Source organism: Cricetulus griseus (assembly GCF_003668045.3).
Source record: "Cricetulus griseus strain 17A/GY chromosome 1 unlocalized genomic scaffold, alternate assembly CriGri-PICRH-1.0 chr1_1, whole genome shotgun sequence".
Lineage (NCBI taxonomy): Eukaryota > Metazoa > Chordata > Mammalia > Rodentia > Cricetidae > Cricetulus > Cricetulus griseus.
The window spans coordinates 137,695,026-137,708,888 of record NW_023276807.1 but is presented as its reverse complement, the minus strand read 5'-3'; the positions used below and the strand labels follow the sequence as shown (position 1 = coordinate 137,708,888).

Sequence of the window (13,863 nt, the reverse complement as noted above, 5' to 3'; positions counted from 1 at the left end):
CATTATATTGGCTTATCACTTTAGTAAGCTTTTACGCATTGTTTTGGATTACAAGTTAGTCATATAAATACCTAGAACAAAATAAAAACACACAGAAGTAAAAGCCACATAACTAACTAATAACAAGGATCTCATTTTTTAAAAATCTTGTCTTAATGTTATGAGGCTGAACTTCTGATTTCAGTGCTGACATCTGCAGAGTTTGCAGTCTGTCTTTCCTATTTTTACAACAAACTAAAGCTAAACAAAAATGAAGATTGAAGTGTCTTATTGCATTCACAAGTGAACCATGATGACAGGCAAAGTGTCATCCAAAATTGTAAAGGACAGGCAAACTAAGAGTGACATAGTCAAATTCTCTTACCTGGAAGAGAAGCTGTGGGAGCCATATGCTGGTTGGAACATTTTCATGGTAATTTTGATGAATTGCCTGGAACTGAATCTGTGTTAGTGTGAAAAGGAGATACTTACCAAGATATAGTCTTAATGCACATAACATGTTCATGGACTGTAACTAAGAACCTTTACTAGATATTCAGGAAAGATCTGAGAAATATGGCCATGGTCAGTGCAAAAATCATTCTGAGCTTTGCCCATATCCTAATTCAGAGGAAACATTTCAGAAGAGCATGCTTGCTTGGCTAGAAATTCTCTTGGTGATAGAAATAGAATGTTCTCTATCTAGCTTTACTCACTTAACCCAAAAAGGTGGGTAACTTGTTGCTATGGCAATCAGGACTTCATGGAAGCATACTATGAATGCTGTAGCCTGTTAAGCAGCTAGGAAAATAGAAAACATTTGTAACAGGTTGTAACCTGGGACACAGGTCCACTAGAAGTGAGATGTAGTCAGCAGCTCACAAACTAGAACCCTGACTTCACCTTTCCATCATACCATCACTGGACTCAAGTGATATATCTGTGACTTACACATGAATGAACTGAAAGATACAGACCATTTCTCAGAAGAAATATTAAAGGGATTGAGAGTGATAGATAAATGGGACACTCGGGAATTTATCTCAGGTGTTGCATATAGCTATAGCAGACATTACTAGCACAACACAAGAAAAAATTAAACTAAACCAGAGAAATTAACAAAATCCTACACTACTAGTCTACCTCAGTTCCCATTTTCCAATGCATTGCTGCTTTCAAAAACAACAAAATTGCATGATATGACAAGAGGTAAATTAAAAACAGAACCAAATGAGACAAAGCCAACAATAAAGCCGTGATTTGTTGTTGGAATTGCTGGATGGGAAGTATAAATTATATTTGTTACAGTAATTAATGTTTAATGGATTTGTTGGTAAACATAATGGATAAGGAGGAGCTAGATAATGCAGGCAGAGGGATATAACTAAGTTATATTGAAAGGAAACATAGATTTAATTGTGTCCATGCATGAATTCCCAAGGGCAAAGAGAAAACAAAAGTAACAACATGAAGCATTGGAATTAAAACACAGTATGGAAAAGAATTCAAGGAATGGGTTCAGCAGGAAGCTGTATAAAGGAAAGATGGGTGAGTTTCCATGTACAGGTCATTGTAAAGTTACCAAAGTATTATTCAAACAGAAAGATAAAATAACAGTAGTTGGATAATTGGAGAATTGCTACAAATTCAACACATATTAAATGTTCTATTTGGAATGTAAGAAAAAGAAGGAAGTAAGGATGATATAAGATAAATATTTGAGATAATAATTCCTGGGAACTTGAGAATATCAATTACAGACCCAAGTGCAGAAATTAACTCAGGCCCGAGAGCAGCAATAAGTACAAATTTATGAAGAACTTCCAGAAGGCCAGGTAAAAAGCAAATTTAAACAAGCTTGGTCTGCAAATAAGTTCTGTACAAGCCAAGAGTACATAGTAAGACATCTACCAACAAACAAACAAACAAACAAACAAACAAAAAACAACTCCCTATATATTGAGAACTACAATAAACAAAGGGCATTCCGAAAATCTTGATGGGGACAATATAGAAGAAGGAAAATGATCACAAAAACAAAAATCAACACAGTTATAGAGAAAGTATCTGAAGTAATTTGTAAATTGGGCCTTGATATCATGGCCTTGCTTAAAATCCCCAATTTCTCTTCTCTTCTCTGCATCCTTCCTTCCATTCCTCCTGAATGCCTGGTTTCTGTGTCCTTGAGTCTTGTACATGTTATCTATTCACGTAGCTGACTTTTTAAATACCATTTACTCCCTACTACCTATTTCTCTCCATTAGCCTTGCTAACACTGTTGATCTAGACAGACTGCCGGATTATGGGTTGGTTATCAAGCAGTTTACATAGTCATAGTGTAGGTAATATGATCTTATAATGTATCTCGGAGAATCTATCTGATTTTTCTCCACAATCTCCAGAAAGTGTGGATTCCTTCATGAAAGAAGAGATAGTGTTTTGATACTGCTCTAATAAATACATGATTTTCCATTATAGATCACTAGGTGATTAGGTTAAATAAACACTTATTAATTCAATAACTGTCTGTTACAATAAATCTTTCTCCCAAAAGACGCCTAGCCCCACTGCCACATGTGGGCTTTAAGCCACCCACCTGCCTGAGTTAGGGCCCAAATGAATACACAGAAACTTGTATTAGGTACAATGCTGCTTGGTCAATGCCTAGGATTCTCATCTGTTAGTTACGTCTTAACTATCATAAATCTATATATTTTATAAGACTTATCTTATCGGACGCCTTATTGGCTTCCCTTCTTGCTGGGGGATCACATCCTGCCACTTGAGGAGGCAAAGGGGACCCTTCCTGTTTCTCCTTCACTTAAATATGAGTCTCCTTGCTATGTCACTTCCTGCCTGGTTCACCACTTCTCTGCTACATTTCCCAGAATCCTCTTTGACTCCTAGTCCCATCTAACTTGCTGTCTCATTGGCCAAACAGTATTTTATTTAACAATCAACAAGATAAGCATACACAGTACATTGCCCATCAACTGTCTAGTAGCTTCTACTTTCCACTAGGCACCTTTTTATGTTTTGGAGAGAAGACAGATAGGCTGTAATCTATGCAGGTGAGTAGGGTATACTCTTGTGCAAATGAGTAGGCACTGACAGATGGACAGAACAGGTCAAAGATGGGCTCAAGTAAAGGAGGGCAAGGACTGTAAATCCTGACCTAAGCATACTGAAGTGTTCATAGCCTGGCTACTCTAGAGAGCAATTGCTTTTGCTCTTTCTGAATGTGTGTGCTCACACATGCCCACTGAAGTAGACTTCACTTATTATTAAATAATAATTCATTACATGAAGGAGCATGAGTTATCAGAGCACAAAAGAGGGCAATGTATGCCAGAGGAAAGAATGCAGTTTGAGCAAAAGCATGTACATATACCCAAACTGACAAAATACTTGAGTCTAAAATCCTAAATTGATGTCATTTAAATTGTGGACAATTTCAATGAAAAGAGGTCTTTAAGAAACAAAGTGCTTGAGTCTGGAAATAACCTTTGGATATAATAAATCTGTGACCACTCCTGTAAACTAGACAAATAACATGTCATCCCTGCAACCACGTTGTGGATGCATAAGTTGTAAACAGCACATTCTAGACCATAATTCTTTCTGTGATCTCACAAAATTTTCATTAGGAGAGTATGGAATAACTAGGTTTTACAACAAAAATAAACTGTCTAAATTATACTTCACTTATAGAAGCCTCAACATTTTATTGGACATGTGTAAAGGAGATGTAAGTTACAATTGTAACCTTTCTCAGTATGGTAGTAATGTATTCTAATCATTATTATGTTTGAGGAAGAGTTGAGTATTGTTTTTGTACACTGTGATGAAAAAAGACAGAAACAAACATTTTTTTAAGACTCTTGCTTCTGTCATGTCTAGCAGTAACCAGCAGGTGGTATCAAACAGTATTACATTTCTCCTATTGCAGTTTTTGCTTCTGATTATTAAGGCTTCTCTTTCTTACCTTCTGCTACACACACTAACACTTCTCCCTCTCCCTTCCCTTGCTGTTTGTTTGTTTTTTTGTGTAGCTGCTCCCTCTCCTTCTTTCTATGTCTTTCTATCTACCTTTCTTTCTCTCTTTTACACACACACACACACACACACACACACACACACACACACACACACACACCTGCATGCACAGGTCATTTCATATTATCTTTATTATTTCATTTCTTGAATTCACTCACAGGCTGTTATTCTTTGTTCATGAGCACAATATACCTTTTGAAAACAGAAGGCCAAGCTTTACACTCTGTTTATTTGGTCTCAATATAAGAAAGCATCATTTTAAATTTTTACTTAAAAGAAAAGAAACTGATTAAAACAAAAGAAGCAGTGAAGAAAATTCCCCAAGTTCACAGTTTGCAACTCAGACATCTGGTAGTGGTGACTTGTCTTTGCATGGTGTTGAAACCACTCTCTTTGATTTGACTTTATTCACTCAACAAATATTTATTGCCAGCAATTAGGGTTGCCTTGCTTAGAGACCATTTACACAAATGCCAGGAGTAAAATACCACTTAAAAATAGCAAGTTTTTGTTACTATTCAAACTGTTACATAAATTGAAACCAGGATATTCAAGAAGTAGGGGTTCAATGTGGTGCTCTTTGTCATCAGCATTGCCCACATATTTCACTCTTGTGAAGATATTTTAAATGATGAGGCACTTTCTAGAGTACTTGCTTTTATGTTTTACTGAGAAAGTTGTAGTTCTCTTGGAGAAGATGGGCACTGCAGAGGTCATGCCAAGGTGAGAAGACTGAACACTGAAACAATGCTTGGGAACAGTCATTTACACAGTGCATGATGAGCTAGCAAGATGTCATTGTTGAAAGACACTGCTGAGTTCTTGAGCTTTCCAGATAAGTGCATCACTTCTTAATGTTCAGCTCTTTCTGTTTACGTTGTAATGAGAACCATCTGGGCTGAAGCGTTAGAGTGAAAAGCTGGGGTATGAAAATCTTATCCTTCTAGTGAAAGGGAAAAGGGGAGAGATGGAGAGAGGGCAGGAGGAAGTTACTTTGCAGATGAAGTTAGCACCGTCATTGTCAGAATCAAAAATCTTTTGAAAGCAAATAAAGGTATACAGGGGGAAGATCTGAATATGGTAAAAAGCTAATGACTGCACAGAGGATTCATATTGAATCTGCTGTCACAGTGATTCACTTCACTGAATGGACCTGCCATTAGTTTTAAGCTCTTAAAACAAGCTTTGAAAGAAAACTGAGCTTGTGAGCCTCAATCATTTCAATCTGAATGATATTTTATAAAAATTATTGAAAATATTATTGCATCACTTTTCCATTTCCATCCCTCCCTACAACCCCTTCCTCCTAGCCATCTCTGATATGCCCCAACTCCCTCACAACTCGGTGACCTCTTTTTCTTTAATTATTATGGCTACATGAATATATATGTTGTGCATGCATGTACACATGTGTGTATACACATAAATAACTAACTACAAGCTTCTAAATCCATACAGTGTAACACATGTGTATGTGATTTCAGGGTTGACCATTCTGTGTTAGATAACCAACTAGGGCTCATCGTTGGGGAAGTCTCTCTCTCTCTCATCAGTCTTTAGTACCCTATAGTTATTTCACCTTACAATGTCAAAACAAGGACGTTGTCATTGCCTAGGTATTGTTTAGGTAGCTGCAAGGTTGAGGTGTTATAGGTGAAGCTTCCTTGTCATTTCTAGGAGAAGAAATTTCTCTGATTATTGTCTGTTTCTCTGGCTCTTATCTTATTCCTGCCTCCTCCTCTTTGATGTTACCCTAAACCTTAGGTATGGGAGTTGTCTTATAGATGTATTCACTGAGCCTGGGCTTCCCCCAATCAGTTGATCTCTGCATAACGACCTGTTGTAGTTCTCTGTAATAGTCTCCATTGAAAAGAGAGGTTTCTTTGATGTGGGATGAAAGATACACTTACTTATGGGTATAAGCAGAAGTTGTAGATAGCAGTTAAGAATATTGCTGCTCAAGTAAAGTCGTAGTATTGCATTCTCCTCTAAAATCCATTACTATAGTAGCTTCTGGTAGTTGGCTAAATTTCTAGAACAGTCATGACGTTCTTTCTTTGTACAGAACTTCAGTCTAAATGACAGGATTCAGTTACCATCAAGATATGGTTGCCACTATTGCACCCTCAGGGATAGCTTACCATGCTGGTCATTGTTATAGTTCCTTGTTGTATTAGCAAGATAAGACAATTGGGGGCTTCCCTCCCTTGGTAGCTCACTTACTACTTTCTGGTACTATGGAAGCTAGTCTTCAGGAAGGATGCTCTCAGATTAGATCCAGGTCAAATCTTCAGAGTTCTGTGTCAGAAGTATCTAATGTCTTCAGCAATAGAGGCTTACAGGCTGACAGTCTATGACAGGTAACCAAAGGAAGCAGCATTAGTCTTTGTGAGTGAATTGGACATCTAGTCTCTGACCTACAATTTGAAGAAATGATTCTCATGCTTGGTACTAGGAGTTTTGTTAATGTAAGGCTTTTCTATGCAGCCTTGGCAGCTCATGTGGTGTGTGTGTGTGTGTATATATATATATATATATATATATATATATTATATATATATGTACTTACATATACATTAATGTATTATTATATATAATTTTAGAGAAAATTAAATGGTTTCTCAAGGATTTATCTAACATTTGTAGAGTTATTGTACTTCTTCCTCCTTTATCTGTTTTGGCTTTCTTCCCTGTTCCCCAATTTAATGCCCCCTCCAGTTTTTCCCATTTCCCAGTTCATATCACCTATGACCTATTTCTTTCTCTAGTCTGCTCCTTGATTGTGTTTTGCTTAGCTGTTTTTTGAATTTTTTAATATCAGTGAATATTAACATATCCATTAGTTTGAGAAATCACACTTGTTTGGAAATGAAAATTGTTAACAATGTCCCTTTTGAAATTAATTCATTTATTCTAAATAAAAAACAAAATAAAACAAAAGCCCAAAGGAAACAAACAAAATGTAAAGAAGATTCACCACAAGGAAAAAATATGAAAATTAATAAATTTTCTTGTGTTTCATTTACCAAAGGTTTGAAGTATTATCCTCTCAGAATCTGCTCTTGAAGAGTTTTGTATTTTATTCCCTCCATCATATTTATTTATTCATTTTAATTTGCAATATGGTTGCCACTATTGAGTATTTGGCCTTCTGCCTGTATGTGCACCACATGCATGTCTGGTGCCTGTGAAGCCCAGAATAGGGTGAAGAATACTTTGGAACTGGGGTTATAGATAGCTGTGAGCTGCCATATTGGTACTGGGAACTGAACCCAGGTCTTCTGTATGAACAACAAGAGTTCTTACCCCCTGATCGAACTCTCTAGTCCCTTCTTATTTTTTAAAAGCATGAGAAGGAAGTATGCAAATAGACGGGTAGTTTACTTGTGGAGTACAATTGTAAATCTCTCTCTCTGTCTCTCTCTCTCAGTATTTTAATACATTTAATTTAATAATCAAAAATAATTTTTATTTCTTAAATGAAGATAGATGGAATGACACAAGAGCCATAGTCTAATTACCAAAATCTCCATGAACAGGCATAAGAAACTTCATTGTGAGTCACAGGTCAGATTAGCCCATATTTCTTCCTGAACAATGTATACTGTTGAAGTCTCCCTTAGTTTCCTATCGTAGTTTAAAGGTAACTCCTTATTGCTGAGGAAATCACATATTTCAAGCACACTACTCAGAAGATTTGAGCAGTATCTAAGTTGAGAGCCTCTTTCCTGTAGTCTAGCTTGATAATACCAAAATACTATGGAAACTGCCAAAGGAGGAAACTCAACAGTTCTACTCTACCAAGACAACAAGGAACTATACCAGTGACCAGCATGGTAAACTATCTCCAAGGGGAAAATAGTGGTGATCATATCTTGATGGTAAATGAATGCTGTCATTTAAGTGTAAGCCTGCTCAATGGGAGGGAAATCATGAATGATACTAGGATCTTCACTTACTATTCAGGGCCACTGAGGTCACACATCTCACAGGATAATCTACTGCCATGTTACTAAACCAGCATAATTGTTAGTTTCATTCTAGAACATATGCTTTTAGCTGCATATAACTGTTTCTTTCACTCCATATGAAAGAAGATTCTCTTTGCAGAAAATGGAAGCCATTATAGAAAACCACAATGGAACATATAGCAGAGATCTACTGATAACAGAGAATCCAGTCTCAACATAACTACTATATCTAAAACTTAGGAAACATCTTATATGAGGAGGTAGAAAGATTGCAAGAAACAGAGAACCAGGAAATGCATTGTGAGATTGTGTGTCTTAGAAATGACGAGGAAGATATACCCAGCTTCCTAGATAGGACTTGGGTAATGATAACACCAATAGGTATGCTTAAGAGGAAGGAAGGAATCTTAAGCAGCCCCACCCAAAGACAATGAATCACAGGCAACTAAGGAATCTTGTGAAAGGGAAAGTTAGTCTTTCTGAACTAACATTGGATGAGACCCTAGTTGGTCAGCCTGAAATCATATACACACAATGCACACTACTAGATTCAGAAACTCTCTCTCTCTCTCTCTCTCTCTCTCTCTCTCTCTCTCTCTGTGTGTGTGTGTATGTGTGTGTGTCTGTGTGTGTGTATAAGAGAGAGAGTGAGAGAGAGAGAGAGAGAGAGAGAGAATTATAATCAAAGGAAGCATCAAAGGAAGCATCAGTTTAAGATGGAGTGAAGAGTAGGACATGAGAGGATTTAAAGCAAAGAGCTTGGAAAGAGAATGAGAGAGGTCAGAGAAGGATGGAAATGAAAAAAGCCACATTTTATTTAAAATTTATAATAATATAAATAATCATCTAGAGAAAATATTTGAAAATTTAAATTAACAAATGACTCCCAGTTTACATTTTATTATAAAACTGATGAGATCCATTTGTTTTTAACTAATAGGAAGAAAATTAAGTATATGTAATAATGAAAAAAGTGGCACAATATAAAAATCAGGTACATTTCATTTTTGCTTTCAATTGCAAAATTACATTATTCTTGGAAATAATTTCTGTAATGTCCTGTCTGATGTATTTTACTGAGTTCATTGAGACATATCTGTGTCAGCATACAAACACAGCTGAATATGTTTTCATTATATTTAATTAGCATCTTTTTATTAACCAAAATATCTCATGGATATAATTAGAATCAGTTTATGGCTTCATTTTCTTATTGCTATGATGTCCTGTTGTTCATACTGTAATTAATAATTTTTCTGTCTGGCAATTAAATGTCAACTTGTAAGTCTTTTCTTTCAGAGAAGTGTTCACAAGGTTGTCTTCCTTAATTATTTAGTCCATATCCTTTAGTCACATCGGTAACATAGATTTATGAGAGTATTTTTATATTATGAAAAAATAAGAAGATTTAAAAATAAAATTTACATACCGCAAACCAGACTTTGTGCTAAGTGTGTACCTGACCTTCACAGTAATACATCAAAATAACTACAAATTATATTTGTTTTCTACTGGAGAAAAAGGATCAAAACATTTATATAATTTGATCAGAGCCACATTAGTGACAAACACCTGATTCAAGATTAGACAGTCTGCATGTGGGGCCATCAAATTGCCTATCCCCTTGTTAACCAGTGATCCATGTGTGTGGCTTTGTTTTATCTAGAAATAGAATTTCAGAGTCACAGAGTAATACCATTTAAAATGTTGGGAGAGGTGACATTGGCAGACAATGGAATACAGTTATGTGATTATATCTTTTCACAAAAATTAAAAAACTATCAAAATTTTTGAAATTCATATTTCCAGAACTTCAGGTATTCCCTAGTTGCAGCAATTTAAGGTATACTTATTTAAGGAGGAAATGGTTGAATCTTGTTGATTATAATATTCTTTAAAGTGATATAATACAGTGTTAGTCCCTTGTTCATATCCCAATTAAATGCCAACCATAAAAATAATACCCTGCCTTCCTAGTGAAAGAAAAATAGATCAAAGATAGTGAGTGGGATAGAGACATGGCTGTATGAATAAAATCCTTGCTGTGAGAGAAGGCAAATTCAGATCCCCATTTAAAAGCAGGGCATCTGAAAGCCCTGTGCTGAGAGGTAGAGAAAGGACAATTTACAGAGGGTCACTATCCAGCCAGCTCTATGAATCATTGTAGTCCAGATTCAGTGTGACTTCCAGTCTCAAAAAAGTAAGATGTGGATAGGTTGAGGAAGAAGACACTGTCTTCTACAGTGCAAACAAAGTTACTTGTACTTGCATTGAGCACATGTATACAACACATACATGAACACACACACACACACACACACACACACCTATTTACATAGAAAACTGAGCAAGCATTATATATATAGACTTTACACTGAATCCCTATAATACTCCTCCAAAGGTGTGTATTTGTTTTTCCAACTCCAAACCTTCTTGATGTCAAAGGTAAAATATGGTGAGTGGGCATATCCACTGAAGTCATTTACAGGCAGAGGCTTTAGGGTTTAGACTTCCTTGAGGCAACAAAAAAACATGTGTTGCAAGCTATAAATTGACATAAAAGGTTGTGAGGGAAGGCAGGAGAATGAATTGTACATAGTAATTGTGAAAAGCACTGACATATTTCTTGGTGTCTGTTAGGGCCACATTACACCAAATTTATGTGTGAGCTTAGGACAGACACAAGAAAACTCTTTTCTCACTTCTGCTTGACCTTAAGAGTTCACACAAGCCCAATAATATATGTAAGAGTAGAATCATAGGTTTCCTCTTTGAATGTTATATAAAAACAGTTTTTAAACTATACATACAGCTGCTCAGGAAAGATTAGATTGTTTATGCTTTTAAGGAATTTAAGGAAGACTTTTTACATTCATAATGTAGATAGATGTCTACCAACCTAACAAACAGACTTCAGTGGTCCCAACTAAGATGTGAAGACAAATGCATACATGATATTAAGACAATATAGTAAAAACAAGAAAGAAGCAAACTGGATGTTTCACATGAAAGAGACACTCAACATTATTATCATTACATAAGTGTTGATAACCATGGAGATCAAAAGACATTGGGATCTCATATTTAGTGTGTTGAAAGCTGTCAACCTATAATTCCAACCAATCAAAACTAAATTTAGAAAGTTCAGAAACAATCAAATATTCTTATCAGGGTAATTACAATAATAAAAAGAATGAAAATGTGGAAATAAATATGTGTATGATGTTCCAGATTTTATTAACACCATCTACTTAACTTCAGATATACAAAAACAGAGTAAATATTGTCATTAGCAGAATTTGAGAAGAGTGTCATCAACCTGAATGAAAAGATGCAGGATGAGAACACAAATCTGTAGAAGAAATAGGAGCAACAATGAAGATTACTATATGAGTAGTTGTCAAAGACAGTTTAAATAAATGTTTTCTTTGGCAGCTTATTTTACTCCGATTTTGAAGTTAAATACACATTGTGAGAGTTAAATATGAATATAAAACTAACATAATCATATAATTTTTGATGATTGATAGTAAGCTAAATGTGTATGCTGTTGATATTTACTTGGCATTAATCTAAATTATGTTATTGTAAATTTTAGTACCCAAGAAAACAACAAAGAAAATAATTCAAAATACAATGTTTAAATATATCAGGTTGTTCTCTGTTTTTCGAATGAACTAGATGTGCATATACTTTATAAATAAAGACTATTCGTTTTTCAGGCTGAGTGTTTAAGATGAGGTAGATTGTTTGCTTAGCTTCTAATGAGAGCCTAATATTGGATGACATCAGAATGTTTAGGAGTGATTCCTGAAAAAAGTCTATAGTGAGACAGAAAGTCAGAGCTATTCAAGGACAAGGCTTGAACTCTCTCTCTCTCTCTCTCTCTCTCTCTCTCTCTCTCTCTCTCTCTCTCTCTCTGCTGGGGTCTTATACTCCCTCTCTTCCATCCCCCTTCTCTTACTTTCTCTGTCTTTGCTCTCTCACCCTCTCTTTCCTTATTGGCTTGGCCTCAATTAAAATCCCACATTACTTTAATATTAATCACCTTAATATATGTTGTGAGTGAAATATTAGAGATGTTAAAAATCGGATAGTAGAAAAAAGTCAGCTTCTTAAAAAAGATTTAAAAAAAATCCATCGAGTTTTAGGTAGATTGATCAAGAATAAAAGACAGAGGTCTCAGATATCCAAAAGCAGTTTGGGCTGGATCCCTATGTTGATGTGTGCACTGTGTCCAGTTGTGGTTTTCTGTGAAGGTCTCCATTTGTTGTCAAGTGTGGTTTCTTTGATGAGGGATGGTAACTACATTTATATTTGGATACAGGGATACAACTCCAAATGTTTTGTCCTTAGCAGTTTGTTTTATTTCTGACAAAATTTAAATAATGGTACAAAAGAGATCATGTCTCTTCAAAGCCAGAGTTAATTTCATACACAGTAATAGTTAAGTAACAAACCATGTTAATCAATTCTCAATTACAATCCCACTGTAACTAGTGTGGGGACTTGCTCGGGTGCTTTCACATGATTCATGTAAATAATTCAGTATCCCCATGGGATCCCTTATCTGTAGGAAAGAGTGGATGGTGGGTGGGATGAGAGCAAGGCAAGGGGGACAGGAGGAGAGATAGGAGGGAGGACTTTGGTTGGAATGTAAAATGAAATTAAAAACATAAATTTAATAAAAGCTAAAAGTGGAAACTTAAAAATGAAACAAATCAATATCATTTGAGGTATTGTTGATGCATTTTTTAAGTTGATGGTGATGACAGGTCACTTTTAAGTGCCTGGTTTATATGTGTGTGTGTGTGTGTGTGTGTGTGTGTGTGTGTGTGTGTGTGTGTGTGTATGTGTGTGTGTGTGCCACACTGCTGCCAGTCTTTTTTTTAAATATCTACTTTATTAAGTAAAAATGGAATCAATGTAAGAGGAAGTGAAAATGAAGGCATTTTCAGGGTCTGCTTGTTTTCTCTATTTCCAGAAGTATTATCATACTATCATACTAAGTATAAACACCTTATACCATTTTCTAACACTTTCTAGTGAATAGAAATTACACCAAATGTAGCTTGCAGGGAAAGCAAAGAATAACTTTGGTATACTCTCTATTCCCACCACTGACTGTGTCACTGGTTCCTGTCTCTTCTTTTACAGGAGTAACAACTGTTCTAACAATGACAACTCTAAGCATCAGTGCTAGAAATTCTCTCCCTAAAGTGGCTTATGCCACTGCCATGGACTGGTTTATTGCTGTTTGTTATGCATTTGTGTTCTCTGCCCTAATTGAATTTGCAACGGTTAATTACTTCACCAAAAGAGGATGGGCTTGGGATGGGAAGAGCGTAGTAAATGACAAGGTAAGTGCCAGTTCGCTTCTCTTCTATTGAAGACAATTTTGAACACATTCACGCTTGTAGCAAAATTCTTCCTAAAATTTGGTATTCAGAAATTCAGTTGCAATTTTCAAAAGTTTGTTCTTGTTTGAAATTCTTTAAGGGTGCTTGTAAGAGTGGCACTTCTTAAAACCAATCCTCAGCATCTGTGGAGTTCTGTGTCCAGCAGTGTTGCATGTTCACACATGCTCTCTCTCGATTTCTGCATTAAGTTGGAGCACTCTTAATTCTAATCTTCCATAGTGAAGCATCTCAAGCTTATTATAGCTGTTTATTTTCTCCAGCTCACACAACTGACCAGTAAGTCTACTGGAACCCAAGTGTGTCTGCTTATAAATTTCATGCCTTTAATCTACCACAATCCTTTAGGATAGAGATTTGAAAAAAAAGTGAGCATTAATTTTACCTGTTGAATAATTCCTGGCTCTGACAATGGTTTAGTGACTCTTCATGCATACAT

General features: G+C 35.8%; 1 protein-coding gene across 1 annotated transcript in view; it reads left to right on the top strand.

Annotated features, from left to right (window-relative positions):
• Positions 1-13,863, top strand: part of Gabra2 (gamma-aminobutyric acid type A receptor subunit alpha2) — a 134,934-nt gene that overhangs the window by 105,970 nt on the left and 15,101 nt on the right. The window contains exon 8 of the mRNA XM_035453416.1: positions 13,165-13,367. Within this exon, the coding sequence (XP_035309307.1) occupies positions 13,165-13,367 (203 nt within the window). The remainder of the gene's footprint in view (positions 1-13,164; positions 13,368-13,863) is intronic.